Source organism: Nilaparvata lugens, chromosome 2 (assembly GCF_014356525.2).
Source record: "Nilaparvata lugens isolate BPH chromosome 2, ASM1435652v1, whole genome shotgun sequence".
Taxonomy (NCBI): Eukaryota; Metazoa; Arthropoda; class Insecta; order Hemiptera; family Delphacidae; genus Nilaparvata; species Nilaparvata lugens.
Window position 1 is genome coordinate 96,187,919 of NC_052505.1, and position 18,194 is coordinate 96,206,112.

Below are 18,194 nucleotides of genomic sequence, written 5' to 3' on the forward strand. Positions count from 1 at the left end.
AGTAATGTTAAGTGAGTATGATCAGCTAATTCAAAACAGTTTAGTTTTTAAAACTTTGTATAACAATTTTATACAGTGATAAATTGAATCCAATACCTATACATTTTTATACTATTTTATTTTCAACAAGATTTGAAAGAGTTCATTTACAGCAAATTCTGTATAATGCATTAAAACCGCCTCAATATTTTTTTCGGCCGAAATTAGATACTGCCGAGTTTTGTTCAGTTGATAAGTGAGTTGAGGACACATGCTGTCAAATCCAATTTTCAAATGAAATTAGACGAACCACTGTTACCTCAAATAAACCAAAGGACAAGTTTGTTAAACATGTGTTGAACACATGATCGTCATACGTTGTCATACATTGTTGTGTCATCAGCAAAGGGCTTTGATCAAAATGTTTTGCTTTTTATTATCTATTTTTCTTTGCTGCTCTATTTGAGGTTAAATTATTTTTGTCACAATAGTTTGTGATTTTCCAGTGGTTTATTGTTATCGGTTGTTTATTTTATGTTAGAAGCTGCTGGCAACAGCTGTTTTTTGTTCGAAACTTCTCACTCATGGCAAAACAAGCATGACGAGCATGTATGTACACACATGTTTTACACACTTGTCCTGTCCCTACACACTTGTTAGTTAGTGGTCACCCTAAGCAACGAATGTAACGACTTCTGACTGACATAATATATAGATTACAATAATAGAAAGTTTTAGAATACAGCCTTCAAAACAACGTCGCTTGAAAATTTGACCTTTAGAGCTATTTTTGAGATAAATTTGAACTTTTTTTTATAAAGCTCTCACCGAAATGCTTCCAGTCTTGCGGCAACTGACTCTTCCAGTCTTGCGGTATCTTCTCACTGGCGAATGCCGGTTTGGCCTCCAGCTCAAATCCCCCCACCATGATTCCCCCTCCCAGCTGCCTGGCGTAGATGGCCGCATCGTAGTCCCTCACACAGGGCAACATGTGGTCATGCTCCCCCCCTGCTCCAGCTCCACTCCCCACCACCTCGGCCAGCGGTTCGGTGGTTACGTAAAAGTGTTGCGCCGGGTAGGCTGGCACTCGCACTTTCGGCTCGCACCGTTCGCCCAGTTCGCGGGCCCACTGCAACACACAAAAAACAACAATATTTTGAGTTACGAACTGTAATAGAACGTTTATAAACATTGATAAATAGTGTAATAATCCAATGGAACATTTTGGGCCGGTTTCCGAGCTTGGGATTAAGGCCCGCCGCAAAGTAGACCCACGTTAATCCACGAAAAGCAACCCACGCCGTGGGATGTTTTGTAAACAATTGCTATAGAATTATTAATAATCAATCAGCTGACAAGTGGATTATTCATTGCATGTATTACACAGATGTCTAGTTAAGCCTAGCAATGGTTTACAAAACATCCCACGGCGTGGTTTGCTTTTCGTGGATTAGCGTGGGTTTACTTTGCGACGGGCTTTAGCCAAGTTCTAGACTTTAAACAGCTGGAGTCAGAAAATTGGCTTTCCCAAACGGGCATCGTCGTAGTCCACGTTCAAATTAAATTTCGAAAAACTGAAATATTGAACACTAAATAAAATAAGGTAAAATAGTGTAAATTTTCAGCTATTTTAAATTATTTAGGATTGTTTCATTTCGTCAAGGAAAAACGTTTCCAATTATAGAAATGAGAAAATAAAGATTATCATAAAAACTACGACTACGCCCCGTTTCAGAAAGCCAATTTTCTGACTCCAGCTGTTTGAAGTCCAGAACTTAGCTAAAACCGAGCTCGGAAACCGGCCATTGGAAGTTTGCAACATCCATGGTTGACAATTAAGCTTTGCACTTTTTCCAGTGTTTCACTTCCCCTCTTTGTGCTTTAGTCGTTATCTGTTAGTGTTAATAGAAGTCATTAAACTAGCTTGAAGTACATATTACTGCAGACTTTGTAATTGTATGATTTTGTGAAGGAAATGAATTTCAATTGAGTTGAATTAGTGAACCAGTACAGTAGATCTCCAATTATCCGAATTAATGGGGACCGGCACCCATTCAGATAATAATATATTCGGATAATCTGAGTTTTTTTTTTTTTAATTGCCATTGGAGAGAAAAAAAGCTGCGTTTTGATATTGCACTATTTTTTTATTGAATTGAATGAAAGAAACATTATATTTTTACATGTTTTAAATATAAAAAATGTACAACTTTAGAAATAAAAATTATTGTTTTTTAAACATCTCTGTCAAGTAGATGTTTGGTAGAGAGTTAGAATAGAATAGAATAAGTTTTAATGTAACCGCTTCTGAGGTCTTCAGAAGCATTACTCCGTCACAATGTACAGCAAATGTCACACATACAATACAATAATTGGAAAGATACTATTCTAAAAGAACTACAATATCATGATATATTAATATCATGTCCAAACAAAGAAAGATATTGAAAAAATATATATTTAGTATAAATATATAGTTAGTGGGGAGGATATTTTTAATATTCTTTCCGAAGAATGGACATTGATATGTCCAAAGCTCCGCCAATTTATGTAGATGCATAACATTATAATTATCTACAGTTATTACAGATTGCTTTTTTCATATCATATACAGTTCAATAATTATTTTCTTAGTCTATATTATGTAAATTCATCTATAATTTTGCTGTATTGTAAGCTATTGTATATAAGTGTATAAGCCAGTATATATTGTAATCTACATAAATAAAGTACTCGATCAATCAATCAATGTAAGCTCAATGTAATAATAGCGCACTTGGACTTTTTTTGGATAAATTTTTTTCTGAAAGTGATTCGGATAATCGGTGATTTGGATAGTCGGAGTTCGGGTAATTGGAGGTCTACTGTACCTTGAATAAATATAACTTGTAGATAATTTGGTTCTGGAGGGGAAAAGTAGTCACTAACTTAGATTGCCTGTAACTCTTTGAAACCTCAGAAATCAGGCATTTTATTAACCAGAACAAAAAGATTTCTGACATGAGTTTATTCTGTTTACTCGTCACGATTACCCTGATGGCCTGATTTCTGAAGTTTGGGTGAGTTTCAAACTATTGGTTGACAGAGTACTTGTCAGTGGCGCCATTTCACCAAACTGCTAGGGGGGGGGGCAAAAACCTAGAGGTATGATTGATTGATTGAGTACTTTATTTATGTAGATTACAATATATACTGGCTTATACACTTATATACAATAGCTTACAATACAGCAAAATATAGATGAATTTACATAATATAGACTAAGAAAATAATTATTGAACTGTATATGATATGAAAAAGCAATTTGTAATATAATAACTATAGATAATAATCATATTGTTATGCATCTACATAAATTGGCGGAGCTTTAGACATATCATGTCCATTCTTGGGAAGAATATTAAAAATATCCTCCCCACTAACTCTCTACCAAAACGTTAATTTCGTTATTTAAACTAAGGATTTATTTATTAATGGAAATATTGTAAAAGAAAGAAATTGTAAATATTGAAGAGAAAAAAAAACAGAAAATTGATAAAGTAAAATAATTATATAGGTAGATAAGATCAAATAATTGATTAATAAAATGAAGTAGGCTGAAAGTAGATCAGGGTTATCAAATTTCAGTAATATACAGCAGTATGCAGTGGATAATTGAAATAACATGAGTTTATATAATATATATATATATATATATATATTATATATATATATATATATAATTCGTTCTATAACATGGTTTAAAGGTTTATATTGGTGGAATGGGTGAGGGATGGTTGTCATGTGATCGTTCTAGGGCCGGACAGTTTCAGTCATATGATGGGAGGGGGGGAAGGAATACGCCCAAAGAATAGAGGGTCCTGGGTTTCCCCAATGTTACATTCGAAGATGTTATTATATGCTTCATTTTCTCCAGTTTTATACAAATGTGGTTGAAGTATCAATACAAGCACATAGGCCTACATTATTAATTAATCATGAAGTATTTATTAGAAATATAAGCCTACAGAGAGGCCCTAAAGTAGGAATACACTGGAACAGATTTCTTAAAAATCATGGAAAAAGATAACTTTTTCTTTTACAATGACAATTTCATTGGAGATCATATTCTTATTGGAAAATAACTTTCAGTTGGAAAGCTAAAGAAACATTAAACTGTTCCCATGATTCTCACCAACTCTGTACATACATTATTGATTGTCTGATTGTGCCCTTTCTTTTGCTTTCACTGTGACATCTTGCAACTTGTTAATTCTTACGTTGAAATTTATGCAATAACTCACTTATTGTGCCCTGATCAATAATTGTACCCATTCTATATTTAAGCTTCATCTATACCACAGAGAAAAATATATTCTTTATTACTCCGTACCCATACTTTCAAGGCAATTTTGCTACATTGTTGATACTGTAGAAGGAATTATACTACTGCTGTTTAAAAAAAGTATTAAATCAGTATGCGATTCTAAGAATTCGTGTAGATAGACCAGCATTTTCATTATTCATCTGATCCTTGGGGGGGGACCTAGACTGTAGTAATTTGCATTACATTTGTATTGTATTGAAACTTACCATGCCAGCACAGTTGACAAAGTATTCACATCTGACAACTCCGCGATTAGTCTTGATTGCGTACACTCTGTCATTCTCAGTCAGCACTCTTTCAACAGTGCAGTTCTCGAAAAATCGAGCACCTGTACCACAAAAAATACACAGAATCATTAAGAAAAATTAACATAGACTTTGATTAATATTATTGGAATATTTTCCCCCAATGATGGCTGGTGCTCAAAAAGACATTTCTTCTTGGTTTCAGGCAATCCACTTCTTATTGAACCAAGAAAAAACCAAGTCAATTATTTTTGATTTGAAAAATATAAAAGATGAAATCACCTCAGCTGAGCTACTTGGTATTATTCTCGATACATAACTAACATGGACATGCCACATTGAATGTTTATGTGATCGGCTCAGTAAAGTGATTTCCTTATGAGACGTCTGAGAATTCTTGTTCCTCAGCAATATTTGAGAACGTCCTACTTCGGGGTTTTCCAGAGTTTGATTCAATATGGGCTTAATCTATGGGGCGGAGCAGCCAATACTAGTAGGGTGCTGCTTCTTCAGAAAAATGTAGTAAGGCTTATGGCCAATGCTGACTACCTCGCTCATCGTCGTCGATGGAGGTTATGACTGTGTTCAGCCTGTACGTGATGCAACTCCTGGTCAGGGTCAGGGACTAATTGGATGATCTTGAATCTAGGTCTAAAGGTGCGTACAGATTTACGCTCCGCGAACATGAGCAATTCACTTTTAATCAGACTATATCTGTATTTTTACAGAAACGGTAAGATACAGATATAAAAAGCTTGGCATCAGCTGATTAAAAGTAAATTGCTCATGTTCGCGGCGCGTGAATCTGTACGCACCTTTAGCTGACTATATTTGTATTTTTACAGAAACGATAAGATACAGATATAAAAAGCTTGGCATCAGCTGATTAAAAGTGAATTGCTCATGTTCGCGGCGTGTATATCTGTACGCACCTTGAGATACACAGGCATTTCACCAGACAAGCATGTCATCTGAATGTTCCTTTTGTCAGGCTAAAAAACTTCAAGACCATTATAGAATATTGTCAATCAAGGCATTCAATAAGCTGCCTGTTATTGTGAGAAATATGAATCAAGCCCGTTTAAAAACTCGAGTTGAAGAGCTGCTAACAGAGAACCCATTATATAATGTAGAAGAATTTTTCAATTTGCATGTGGATATACAAGTTTTTTGGAAATTTTGCATTTCAAGGATAATTAAAAGGAAAAAGGAGCCTCCTTCATACGCCAATATTAGAGTAAAAATCAGACTATAGAATTATTCATCATAAATCAGCTGACAAGTGATTACACAGATGTGTGGAGAAGCCAGTCTATTGCTGTATTTCCATAAGGTCTATAGTTTCAATCAGGTACTTGTGGATGAGAATACTGCGTGAAGTCTACTTTTCACAGAACTACTAGTAGCTAGGATTTTATTCTTGACGACACCTAATGTGAATTGAAATGTATTTATTGGTGAATTAACATATTTTTATTCAAGGTGAAGTGATATAGGAGGTGCGGTTTCATAGAGAGCGATCTGCGATCATATAGGTTTCTATTATCTGGTTTCGCTGTCTGTGTAACCGCACCTATAATTGAGTGAACTGATATTTTAACCACAATCATTCTTGTGATTGACAATATTGATCTGTCATACGGTGAGAATCAATTCAAACTGTTATAAAGGATAACATATTAATGCTTCCCATCTAGCACATGTATAGAAAACAGCTTACCTCCTTGTTTGGACAGTTTGACAAGCGCCTTGCATATTTCCTGTGGTTTGGCCACAGCATCCTCAGGTACCCACACACTGCCTTCTATATCATCAGTGTTTAGCAGCGGATGCAGTTGGCGAGTCTCGTTTTTTCCCAGCAACTGAAAAAAAGCCAAACAATACAATTCGAATAAATTCTTATACATTCTAGCATATAGAAACGATAGCATTGGAATATATCTTATATAAATATATATTATTTTCTTATTTTTAAGTTAACACTTGTATTTTGTTTAAATTTATTGTTCATCATATTTGATTTGCTCTTTATTTGTGATTGTTTTTTTAAATGGCGAAATAAATTATTTGATTTGATATCCCATGGTATAGGGCGGTTTATGTTACTAATTTCACTGTTAACTCAAGCGGATAGTCCTAGTAGTTTTTTCGTGAGGCTATGTGACGCAGGTAGTCTCTAATACTATGCCGTTATTACACTCTCGTTTTTACACTATTACTCACTTACGTTTAGAACTGACACATGTTATTCAATTTGGTTTGTAAATAATCTAAATTAGAACTTATTCGTTTTCAAATGTTTGTACAGAAAATGGAACCTGAATTCAATTGTATGGAACAAAACCTACTTTCTGGACTATTTATAGTGTATAAATCAAAATTCGGGGAAGAAACAGTTTTGGGCTGTGCCTGTTAGTCCTTCCCCAATCATTTTAAAGAATTGAGTTCTGTTCATCAATAAATAAAATGAACGAAACTCGGTGCCCTGATATTAACTTTACTAAAGTGGAGATTTATAGATTGCTCCCCAAACTTTCAATAGCATATTGGAAGAGGGAGTGTACATAAACAAGATTAGTATGCTTCATGTTATACTCAGTATACTGTGTTCGGTTTATCAAAAAGTCAATAAATAAATAACGAGCGAAGCACGGTGCCCCGATATTTTATTGATAAACAGACGACAATTCTCTAAAATGATCGTGGTTATATTTTATAGCTGGCTATACGTCAGCTTATGAATTTCGGGGATGCGATATTTTGATTTTCCACAGAATCACTCGCTCACTTTTTACTATCCACAGACGACGAAAGTCTCAGCTGTTTCAGCCAAAGGATGAGTTATTCTTTTAATGTCGTTCAGCGAGTTTTCCCAAGGATGAGACCTAGTGCAATCGAATTTTTATATCATAAACCTACTATGTTCCAAATTTCGTGAAAATCGTTAGAGCCGTTTTCGAGATCCGTTGAACATAAATAACCATAAATAAATATAACCAATTAATATAAATAACCAAATATAAAAATATATTCAGTTATACAGAGATTGCTCGCTTAATATAATAGGATAGCTGATCATGTTGTGAGTAAACAATTTTCAAAGGTACTTAGATTTCTATTTTTATTTATATTCGAGAGTAGACCTACCTAACGGGAAAATACTATCTTCACCATATTAGACACTTTCAGAAACTTACACTGATACTGACATGTAGGAATCCAGCTTCAAGTACCACAATTAGAGAATTTGACAAAAATCATACCTCACAATGTAAACCCGTTGGTAGGTTGTAGGCCATTCTTCTCTTCAAATAAATCATTCGATCTCTTGTCTGTGCTAAATTTAAACTTCCACATTGAACAAAACCTGGAAAAATAGTTTTACATGAGTTGATAAATTTTTTCTAACTTTCAACCAGTTATTAATACTTCACAGATGGAAATTCCATCTAGCTGTTTACCCTGTTATCAATATTGCAATAACAGAAGTCTTCGGGGTGAATTACAGCATTTAATTTGGATTTTCGTTTAATAATAATAATTATTAATACTTTAACGTCCTCTACACTATCCAAATGACAATATTTACAACAATAATTGAATGACAAAAAGTGTGTTTTTCTTTTCGGTCTCAAAATTTCATAGTTTGGAACTTTACATTTATTTTTAATTAATTTAATTCAATTTAGAACTTTTTAAATGATCTGTGTGTGATGAATTATGTGTTTTGAATTATTGTAAATTGAAGAATTTTGAAGTTATACATAACCTAACTATATTTGGACTGTTGTATAAATTAGAATTGGAACCGTTTTGGGCGATTTAGCCTGTGGTACTTTTCTGTAAGTTGTGTAATTCTGAATGATTGAATAAAGACGTTCAGCTCAAGACATATGAATATGATTATAATACATCTAGCCTATTCTTCAGAGCTAGGAGTGCTGATACTCGTGGTGAGATGGCTATGGAACACGTCAGACTCACCTCATCAACATGCCAAGATGCCGTTTAGCAAGGACTCAGAGGTGTTATCCTTTCAATGCTTTCAAAATGTTCAATACGCTGCCAGAGTGGGACAACAATAGTGGAAGTGATAGACAATTCCGAGCAGTTTTGAAATCACTCTTGGTGGAGCATCCATTCTATAGCCTGAGTGAATTTCTTGATAATGAGATGACATTTTTAAACTTTCTTGTGACATGTTCTATAAACCCTGACACAGTCTATCCAGTAGCGCTGGTCAATGACTTGGGATAAAACCAAACTAACTACCTAAACTTTATTTATTTATTCCTCAAAAATAACCAAAAAAAATCAATTAACTATACAATACACACTGTAATAATGAACTAATTTTACAAAATTAAACATTAGGAACCAACTCCTTGAAAGAGCAAGCACAAGCTCGAGCTTGTAGAAGAACATATTTTATGATCAGCAGCTCTCGACTTACGAGAAAATAAATGTGTGAGCCCCCGGGCTGGAGAACTCGCTCAAAATGCCGCTGATATTCTTTCAGCTGTTCTGTTGAAAGCAATAGTCAAGAGAATAGTACTGTTACATTAGAGTTATTTCTCAATTGAAACGTACCTATATCGTAGCCTTTCTCCTGGATCTGTCTGTATAACTTGATGCTGTACATAATGATATTTCTTTCGGCGATTGGTTTGAAGAGTCCCAGAGTTCCTGATCCGAAGTGGGATGTTCCGCTGCATAATCTGTAAAGTTGATTAGATTAATTGAGCTATGAATTTGCTCTTACTGGAGCTCAAAATAGTATTGTGTTTAATTCAAGTGCCATACTACCCAATTTCAATTTAGCAAAATCATGTTCAGGTCATGACGTTGCTAAACTTATGTTCAGAATATGTTTTTGCTAAATTGATATTGGGTAGTATGGCACTTGAATTAAACACAATACTATTTTGAGTTCCAGTAAGAACAAATTCGTATTGTTTTGGTTTTTTCATTTCATTTACATTTTTCATCCCACTGACCACCTATGAAAGGGGTATACGGATTTGTCAATTAGATTTCAAGTCGTCAATCTTTGCATTTCATAATGCAAAAAGAATTCCTCACTGGAATAAGGACAAACTGCAACAACTCCTCCCTCACCTTAATTCTAAACTTCTCACCTGTGAGAGCCTTAACGCGTGATGGCAATGAATTTTAAAGCCGAATTCCTGCAATCTTTACCCCCCTCTTATACATACTAGTTCGATGGATGTCGTCTTCACAAGCGAGAGGTGGGGACGATGCTTTCAATAACACGAAATCTGTCGGCCGATAGCTGGACGACACCACCTTTGGTAAGTGTGAATGCTGTTCCATATGACACTATGTTATTCCGACCCTCATAACATCGAACCGAATATCGTGTTGGCGAGAAATTGATGAGTGTAAAAACGGACGTTTCTTGACATGTCATTACTTACTTATTTCATACTTCTCTCCTTAGCCATGACCAGATATCTGGATTGACTGTGCCAGGGAGTGGACCTGATTTTGTTCTTGACGAAGGGTTGACATATAAACTATGCCAATAATATGTACTTATTTACGTTTGTTAATTTAGTTAAATATATAAATATAAACATATAAAATAGTAAACTTTCAACTCTATCAAGATGACATTGCCTGTAGGGATAACATTTATCGCTAAGTTCAGCTGATTTTACTTTCCTTGCCCTATTACCATAGGTAAGGAAAGTATTGCTTTCCGAAAAAAATTAAGGTACCCCAATTTCTAAATTTCTATACGTTTCAAGGTCCCCTGAGTCCAAAAAACTGGTTTTTGGGTATTGGTCTGTATGTGTGTGTGTGTGGTGTGTGTGTGTGTGTGTGTGTGTGGTGTGTGTGGTGTGTTGTGTGTGTGTGTGTGTGTGTGTGGTGTGTGTGTGTGTGTTGTGTGTGTGTGTGTGTGTGTGTGTGTGTGTGGTGTGTGTGTGTGTTGAGTGTGTGTGTGTGTGTGTGTATGAGTGTATGTGCGACTGTGTACACGATATCTCATCTCCCAATTAACGGAATGACTTGAAATTTGGAACTTAAGGTCCTTTCACTATAAGGATCCGACACGAACAATTTCGATCAAATGCAATTAAAGATGGCGGCTAAAATGGCGAAAATGTTGTCAAAAACAGGGTTTTTCGTGATTTTCTCGGAAACGGCTCCAACGATTTTGATCAAATTCATACCTAAAATAGTCATCAATAACCTCTATCAAATGCCACAAGTCCCATATCTGTAAAAATTTCAGGAGCTCCACCCCATCAATGCAGATAGATTCCCAATTATCAGGCTTCAGATACAATTGAAACAAAAAAAATCAAGTGGAGTAGATTGAGCATGAAAATCTCTATCTCATGAAAATCTGTTCAGTAACATTTTCACCTAAAATTGAAAATAAGCTTCGAGAAAATGTGATTATTCAATTGCAAATTATTGTTGATTCTATTGAATCATTCACTATGAAGAAATAGCAGACCTCATGTGTGTCTCCAGCGTTATTGCCCTGTCACCAGTTGGCTCAAATCTTTGAATAGTAGACTTGAGATGCGCGGGAACACTAGCGTCAGGTGATCAATTTTCATAACGGCAAGGAAAGTTGTATGAGTGCCCAACACCAGATTTTTTCTATTGGCCTCAAAGTATTCCTCCATTGAGTAAAATGGAGATTCTTCAGTGTTGTTTTCCATCACAAACTGCTTATTATTAAATAACTTTTTCCTATTAAAAAGTACGACTAGCACTTGAATTTTCCAATAAATGAACCAAGAAGATGGCGGCGGACCTGCCGAAAGCTCTCGTTGTCACGCAATAGGGTTGTGAGACAAGGTGTTGCGGACAACGTTGGGACAACGAGATCTTTCGGCAGGTCCGCCATCTTCCTGGTTCATTTATTGAAAAAAATCAAGTGCTAGTCGTTCTTTCTAATAGCAAAAAATTTATTTAAAATTGAGACTCTATTAACTAGTTCTTGATTTTTGTTTTGAAGCTCCTGTCGTCCAAGTTCTTCACCCTTTCAGGTAAGGCGTTGTAAATCTTTGGAACTAGTATTGGAAAACAATCCTTCTTCTTACTCAGCCTACAAAGGAAGGCTTACTCATTGGATTTTCATCCGCATAGACCTTACAAATAAAAAATAAGGCGCACACAAAGAACTGTTAGAGCAGTCTTGAAACGATATAAACATTGACATCCATATTTAAATCATATTCTCCCAAGTCTTCTCTTGAGTGTACACATTTCAAAATATTATTATAGAAGGCTCTAACGTTTTTACTATTACCACAGTGAAAATATTCCATAAGCTATGTTAGATTAGCTGCATACATTGTCTCCTGCAAATAGTCATCACACTAAAATTAATGACGATTCAGTCTCAAACTCTCAATTCAATTCTTGAAGAATTAGGTCGACTCAACACAGGAATTATTGACTTGAATAGGAGAATGAATTCTTTTGAAGAGTGTAGTGTTTTGCCATCTAGATTGAGTAATAAGAATGCCACAAATAATTCTCATTCAATGGTTTCAGGTAATATTGAATCTACAAATGGACACAGTGATTGATTGATTGATTGATTGATTCAGTGCTGAGATTAGTGCATCTTATAGTGATGCTCTTAAGAAACCTGTTACTCCTGTAAGGCAAAAACCAAAAGTACCAGCTGGAAAACAATCAAATACTAAGGAAACAGCTAAAACAAAATCTGATACTAAAAGCTCAAAAATTTTCGGTACTGCTAAACTTGGTGGATCGAGAATTAAGTCTGTAGATAATAGAGAATGGCTTTTGTTTCGAAGCTTGCACCTGATGTTTCGATGGAGGATCTTCAATGTTTTGTTAATCAATTCAGCTCCAAACCTGTTTACTGTCAGGAAGTAAAATCGAGTTTCAATTACTACAAATCTTTCAAGCTTGGGGTTACTGCAGGAGCCAAAAAAAAACTTTTTTCCAACCTGCCTGCTGGCCTGATGGTGTTTTGTTGGCTGATTTTAGATTCTTCAAGCAATTCAAAAAGAAATCTGTTCGGCTGACAAAGCCTCCCCTAAAGGTAAAATAGTGGATACTGCTATTAATAATGAGCCGGATGAGATGGTTGGTGTAGTTAACAATCCTTCCAGCATGAACTGTGATATGAGTGTATTGACAAGAGTAACTGACTTGCTGATTGTTTTATTAATGTACAGTGCCTGCGAACCAAACTGGACCCACTGACTGTTTGGATTGAAGAAATTAATCCAGCCTTCTTGTGCATATTATGTGAACACTGACTCAAATCACAATAAGTCGAATTTTACCGAAACCTTGGTAATATGACACTAACCAGTGTGCAGTGTCGGGACTCTGTGAACTGTGAAGGCACAGCAATCTATGTTGACGACAGGTTGATGGCTAATGTGAAGCCAATAAACCTTGAAAATTTTAGTAGTGAAACCATTCTGGAGTTGTCTGCAGTCATGCTTGTTGGTAGCTCTGTTATTATTTTGTCTGTGTACAGGCCACCTAACGGTGACATTCAATGTTTCTTTGACTTGTTGGAGGACTGCTTTGTGTACCTGAGCTCTCTGCAGTGCCAACATAACATCATGGGAGGTGACTTTAATATCCACTTGGAGGGAAATATCCCAGCTGTGAATCAATTCTCTGATCTGTTGAAGAGTTTTGATTTGTTCATTGGAAACTGGAGACCTAGAAGGGGTGAAGCATGCCTCGACACCATTGCCACTAGCTTGGACTCTCGGGACTACACTGTGGAAGTAGTGAAGCCTGTGATTGCTGACCATCAGTCATTAATTATAAAGATTGTCAGCTTGTCCGGGGGAGATGGTGGTGAGCCAAAGTGGGCGGATAGGTACAGCTTCACATACAGAAGGATTAACCCTGAGAGTCTCCCATTCTTCGCCTCTGCTCTTCGAGGGATTGACTGGGAATATCTGGAAGCACTTCGGAGTCCAAATGTGGCTTTCAGTGAGTTTTTCAATGTCTTCAACTCAATGTTTAATGTATTTTTTCCCCTCCAAACTGAAGAGGTCCTCTGGTGTCTCGAGTGGTAAGCCTTCATCAGTGGATACCAAGCAGTGGTATACAGCCGATCTGAGCAACATCAGGGCACTGGTGCTAGTTGCCAACAGGCTCTACAGGTCGGCCGTTGCTGGTGAAGTGAAGGACAACTATTACTCAGCCTATCTCAGACTCAAGAGGATTTATCAACAGGAGGTGAAGAGGGCTAAGAAGTCTGCTACTGAGGATGTGATAAGACAACCCTCCAATCCCTGTAAGGCTGCTTGGAACATTATTAACAGTGCTAGTAGGAAACAGCCTGTTGTGTCAAAGAATGCGAGTCCGGACGACTTCAATAACTTCTTTCTGGACTCTGTAAAGCTGTTAGTGGAAGGTTTTCCTGGATCTCCTGCAGATACTGTCAATGGGATGCCTTTGTGTGAATTCCAGTTCCTCAGATGGAAAAATATTACCACCCAGGAACTTCTTAATATAGTTCATGGCTTCAAAAATTCTTCAAGTCCAGACATCTTTGTCTGACAGCATGTCTCCTTTACTCATGAAGTCTGTAATTGGAAATATAGCGTCTCCATTGTGCCTATTGATCAACAGCTGCTTGGAATTTGGAGTCTTCCCCGACTTGCTTAAGACTTCTAGAACAATTCCCGTCTTCAAGAAAGATGACCCTGAGGAACTGGGAAACTTCAGGCCAATTTCAATTGTCCCTGTGTTGAGGAAAATTTTGAGGAAAACTCACTCTTTCTCACCTCATCAGATTGTATTCTGAAGGGGATGTTCTACCACAGATGCTGTTCATAGCTTGGTTGAATCCTTGCTGACAGCAATGGAGGATAAAACACTCAGTGGCAGTAACCCTGTGTGACCTAACCAAGGCCTTGGCTGTGTTTCTCATTGTATATTGTTAGAGAAACTCGAGAGATATGGCATTCAGGTTGTGGCCCTTGGGTTGCTGAATGATTGTCTGGCTAATCGTAGACAGGTGGTGTCAATTGGCGGTGTTGTGTCGGATGCTCGTGATGTGTGTTGTGGCGTGCCTCAGGGATCGATCCTGGGACCTCTCCTCTTCCTCATCTACATCAATGACCTCGGGCAGGATGGAAGTGCTCTGCTATTTGCTGATGACACAACCCTAGTTGCCAGGGATGAGGATGTCGACGTGGCGATACACAGGTCTGCCCAACTATTGGAGGTTGCCAGTGATTGGTTCCGGGTTAACAGACTTTCACTGAACGAGAGGAAGACGCAAAATCCACTCTGCACTCTGAGGCGCAACCCTCCAATCTTCGGGGATTGCGGTGTTAGGCTGCTCGGATTCATGATGGATGCCACTTTGACATGGGCGCAGCATGTTGACATGATCTGCAATAGACTGTCAAGAGTCTCTTATTTGATGCGTAAGCTGAGGGGTCATGTTTCTTTGTAGTACCTGGTTACGGCATACCATGGCCTCTTCCACAACCATATCAATTATGGCATAGTGCTTTGGGATCATGCAGCAGGCTGTCGAAGGATCTTGCTTCTGCAAAAGAAGGTGCTCCGGATTATCACCTCATCTCATCGGCTGGAGCACTGTGCGCCAATCTTTAGGAGGCTGAGGATTATGACGGTCTATAGCCAGTATCTCTTTAGTTCCCTGTTTCTGATGAAAAGAGAACATCATACCTTTCAGCAGAGAGGACATGTACATAGTCATTTCACAAGGAGGAGGAATGACATCAATTTGCCTCAGGCCAGACTGGCTCGATCTCATAATAGCTTCCCTGTCCGTGCACTCAAGATTTACAACAGGATGCCGGTGTATTTCCGTGAACAGGAGGAAAAAATCTCCAAGAAGTCACTTCGTGAGAAGCTTGTGAGTCTGGCTCTCTACTCCCCTAGATGAAGAGTCAATCCAATGTTTTCTGAGATCTATTACTGGCCTCCAATCTTGATCTCAGTCTAGTTATCAAGTTTTAGTTTTATTTTTTTTATGACGCAATCTATCCAGCAAGTGCTGGCCATGGATGGAGACTACTGAATTACTGAATTACATAGCATAAGCTATGTTGGGTGAGCTTAAGCTATCGTGTCTCTGTGCTATTACTTACTATTCCTATTATGAAACAAACTTACAGATTTTCTCTGTTATTTCAATGATTGTAAAGTTCAATAATTGTTTACCTTCCCTTCTCCAGTAAAATAACATCTTTCCATCCATTTTCGGTGAGGTGATAAGCTACAGAATTGGCTACAGCCCCTGCGCCGCATATGACAACTTGCGCTTGAGTCGGAATAGTCTCGCCACTTGTAGCGAAGTGCCTCTTCAATTTTGGTCTCGATTCCTGGTTCAGTCGATTGATATTAGACCACAAGGTGCATGTCACCTTAAATCGTTGATGTCCCATTCTGTAACACAAAATATGTACTATAACAGGGTGTTTTTCCGGATTCATTAAAGATCTCCAGGACTGTACCAGTTTTCAAAAATGGTAACCCGGAAGAACTGTCAAACTTCAGACCTATATCTATAATACCGGTACCGACATTATCTGAGATCTATGAGTCGGTAATGTTTACCCAGCTCTCCACCTATTTCAAGGAGAATCTGCTTTTCACAAGAGATCAATTTGGATTTCGCAAAGGAAGATCTACTACAGGCGCCGTTCAGTCCCTGTTTGATTCTATACTCAGGGCAATGGATAACAAGCATTCAGTCGCCATGACCCTTTGCGACCTAACCAAAGCATTTGATTGTATTTCCCATGATATATATATTGCTTGGAAAACTTGTGAGATATGGTGTTGGTGGAGCCGTCCTGGGAACAATGCAGGATTACCTTTCTGGACGTACTCTGGATGGAGCCACATCTGAGGCACTACAAGTGAACCATGGAGTTCCCCAAGGATCTATTCTGGGCCCTCTTCTTTTCCTGATCTTCATAAACGATCTCAGCATGGATGGAAGAGCATTATTGTTTGCGGATGACACCACTCTTGTTGCCCAGGATGAAGATCCCCAATTGGCCATCCTCAGGTCTGCCCCGCTGCTTAAAGAGGCCAGTTCGTGGTTTGGAGCAAATAGACTGTGCATGAACCAGACTAAGACGCAGAACATGTTATGCACTCTGAGTCGCGGACTGCCTTCCTTTGGTAAGCCAGAGGTTAAGCTGCTTGGTTTTATGATAGACGCCTCACTGTCATGGGACCAGCACATCAACATGGTCTGTAACCGGCTCTCCAAAGTGACTTACCTGATGCGCAAGTTGAGGAGCATTGTGCCAAGAAGCTACCTGGTGACTGCGTACCATGCTTTGTTCCACAGTCATATTAAGTATGGGATTGTGCTGTGGGGACATGTGGGTTGTTGTGAGAGGATTCTGCTTCTTCAAAAAAAGGTGATCCGCATCATCACATTCTCGTCATACCTGGAACATTGCCAGCCACTGTTCAAAGAACTACGGATCCTCACAGTCTTCAGTCAGTACCTGCTTACCTCGTTATTGCTTCTAAAAGTACAGCTACATAAATTTCAAGTGAGAGGCCAGGCTCCCAGTTTTCCAATTCGCACCCTGAAAATATTCAACAGGCTTCCATTGTGTCTTTGCGAATTGGAAGATAAAAAAATTAAAAATGTGCTTCGAGATAAACTCCTCAAACTTTACTCTATTCCTTGAGTGAAGAGGAGATCAGTTGTTTTATTTGTCTCTTTGACATGCCATCTCGATAGTTTGTGTAAATTTTATGAACGTTTGTGTTTTCAATTTCTTTTGACGAGATCTATCCAGTGTAAAGACTGGTCATGGATGAAAAGAAAATTGAATTGAATTGAATTAAAAAGGACTACTCACTTAAATTCGATTTTTAAGCTTTCCATCTAATGCAGCATCTACCTGTTGACCCGACTTGCAATTTAACCCATGCCCAATTAAGACCAGCGGCAGCCAGGGTTGGCAAACCACCCATTCACACAGCACTGGTGCTGGACGATATTAATCTTCATTGGGCCAACATGTAGATGCGACATAACAGAAAATAAAAGTAAATCAGTTAAATTAGATGAGAGCAAATAAAAATTACTTTCATCCATTACGTAAGTTTTAGAACCAAACACGTTTATTTCATATTAGCCCATTGCTCTATAAAGATTAATGCAAATAATATAAACAATTGAACCAACTGAGCCTCCTCATCCTAATCATAGATGTGAAATTTAATCATAGCAGTGATGCAAATTTTCAAGTAATTTCAAATCAAAAAACGTTGTGCATTATACTAACATCCCGGCTTTAAAACAATATTGTAAAAAACAAACTATAGGTTATGTTGGATATTAAAATACTATACCTGTTGTTAATAGTGAAACTTTTTCAACTCTAGAACTACCGTAAATACAGGCTTATTATTAAGCCATTCTCCAGTCTATGAGCTTAACCCGTTTAAGTTGGTTTCTGTGTTCATTAGTTTAATTACTTAAAACAGTCAAATAATAAAAAAAACCATAATTTAAACTCTTTCTTGCCCATGTTGCATTTTGCCCTTTGATGTCAACATTCCTTTTGTGCACATTTTTTGGTTTCGGCCTTCAGCCAGTAGCA

The 18,194-nt window shown here is 37.5% G+C and overlaps 1 protein-coding gene across 1 annotated transcript in view; it reads right to left on the minus strand.

Annotated features, from left to right (window-relative positions):
* The window catches only part of LOC111056019 (pyruvate dehydrogenase phosphatase regulatory subunit, mitochondrial), a 64,391-nt gene extending 46,246 nt beyond the window's left edge, over positions 1-18,145 (minus strand). Inside the window, exons 1-7 of the mRNA XM_039420292.1 lie at positions 17,944-18,145; positions 15,781-16,005; positions 9,181-9,308; positions 7,854-7,957; positions 6,311-6,452; positions 4,552-4,673; positions 808-1,108 (exon numbers count right to left, since the gene is read on the minus strand). Coding sequence (XP_039276226.1) covers positions 808-1,108; positions 4,552-4,673; positions 6,311-6,452; positions 7,854-7,957; positions 9,181-9,308; positions 15,781-16,004 — 1,021 coding nt within the window. The 5' untranslated portion in view covers position 16,005; positions 17,944-18,145. The remainder of the gene's footprint in view (positions 1-807; positions 1,109-4,551; positions 4,674-6,310; positions 6,453-7,853; positions 7,958-9,180; positions 9,309-15,780; positions 16,006-17,943) is intronic.
* Positions 18,146-18,194: the final 49 nt, after the last annotated feature.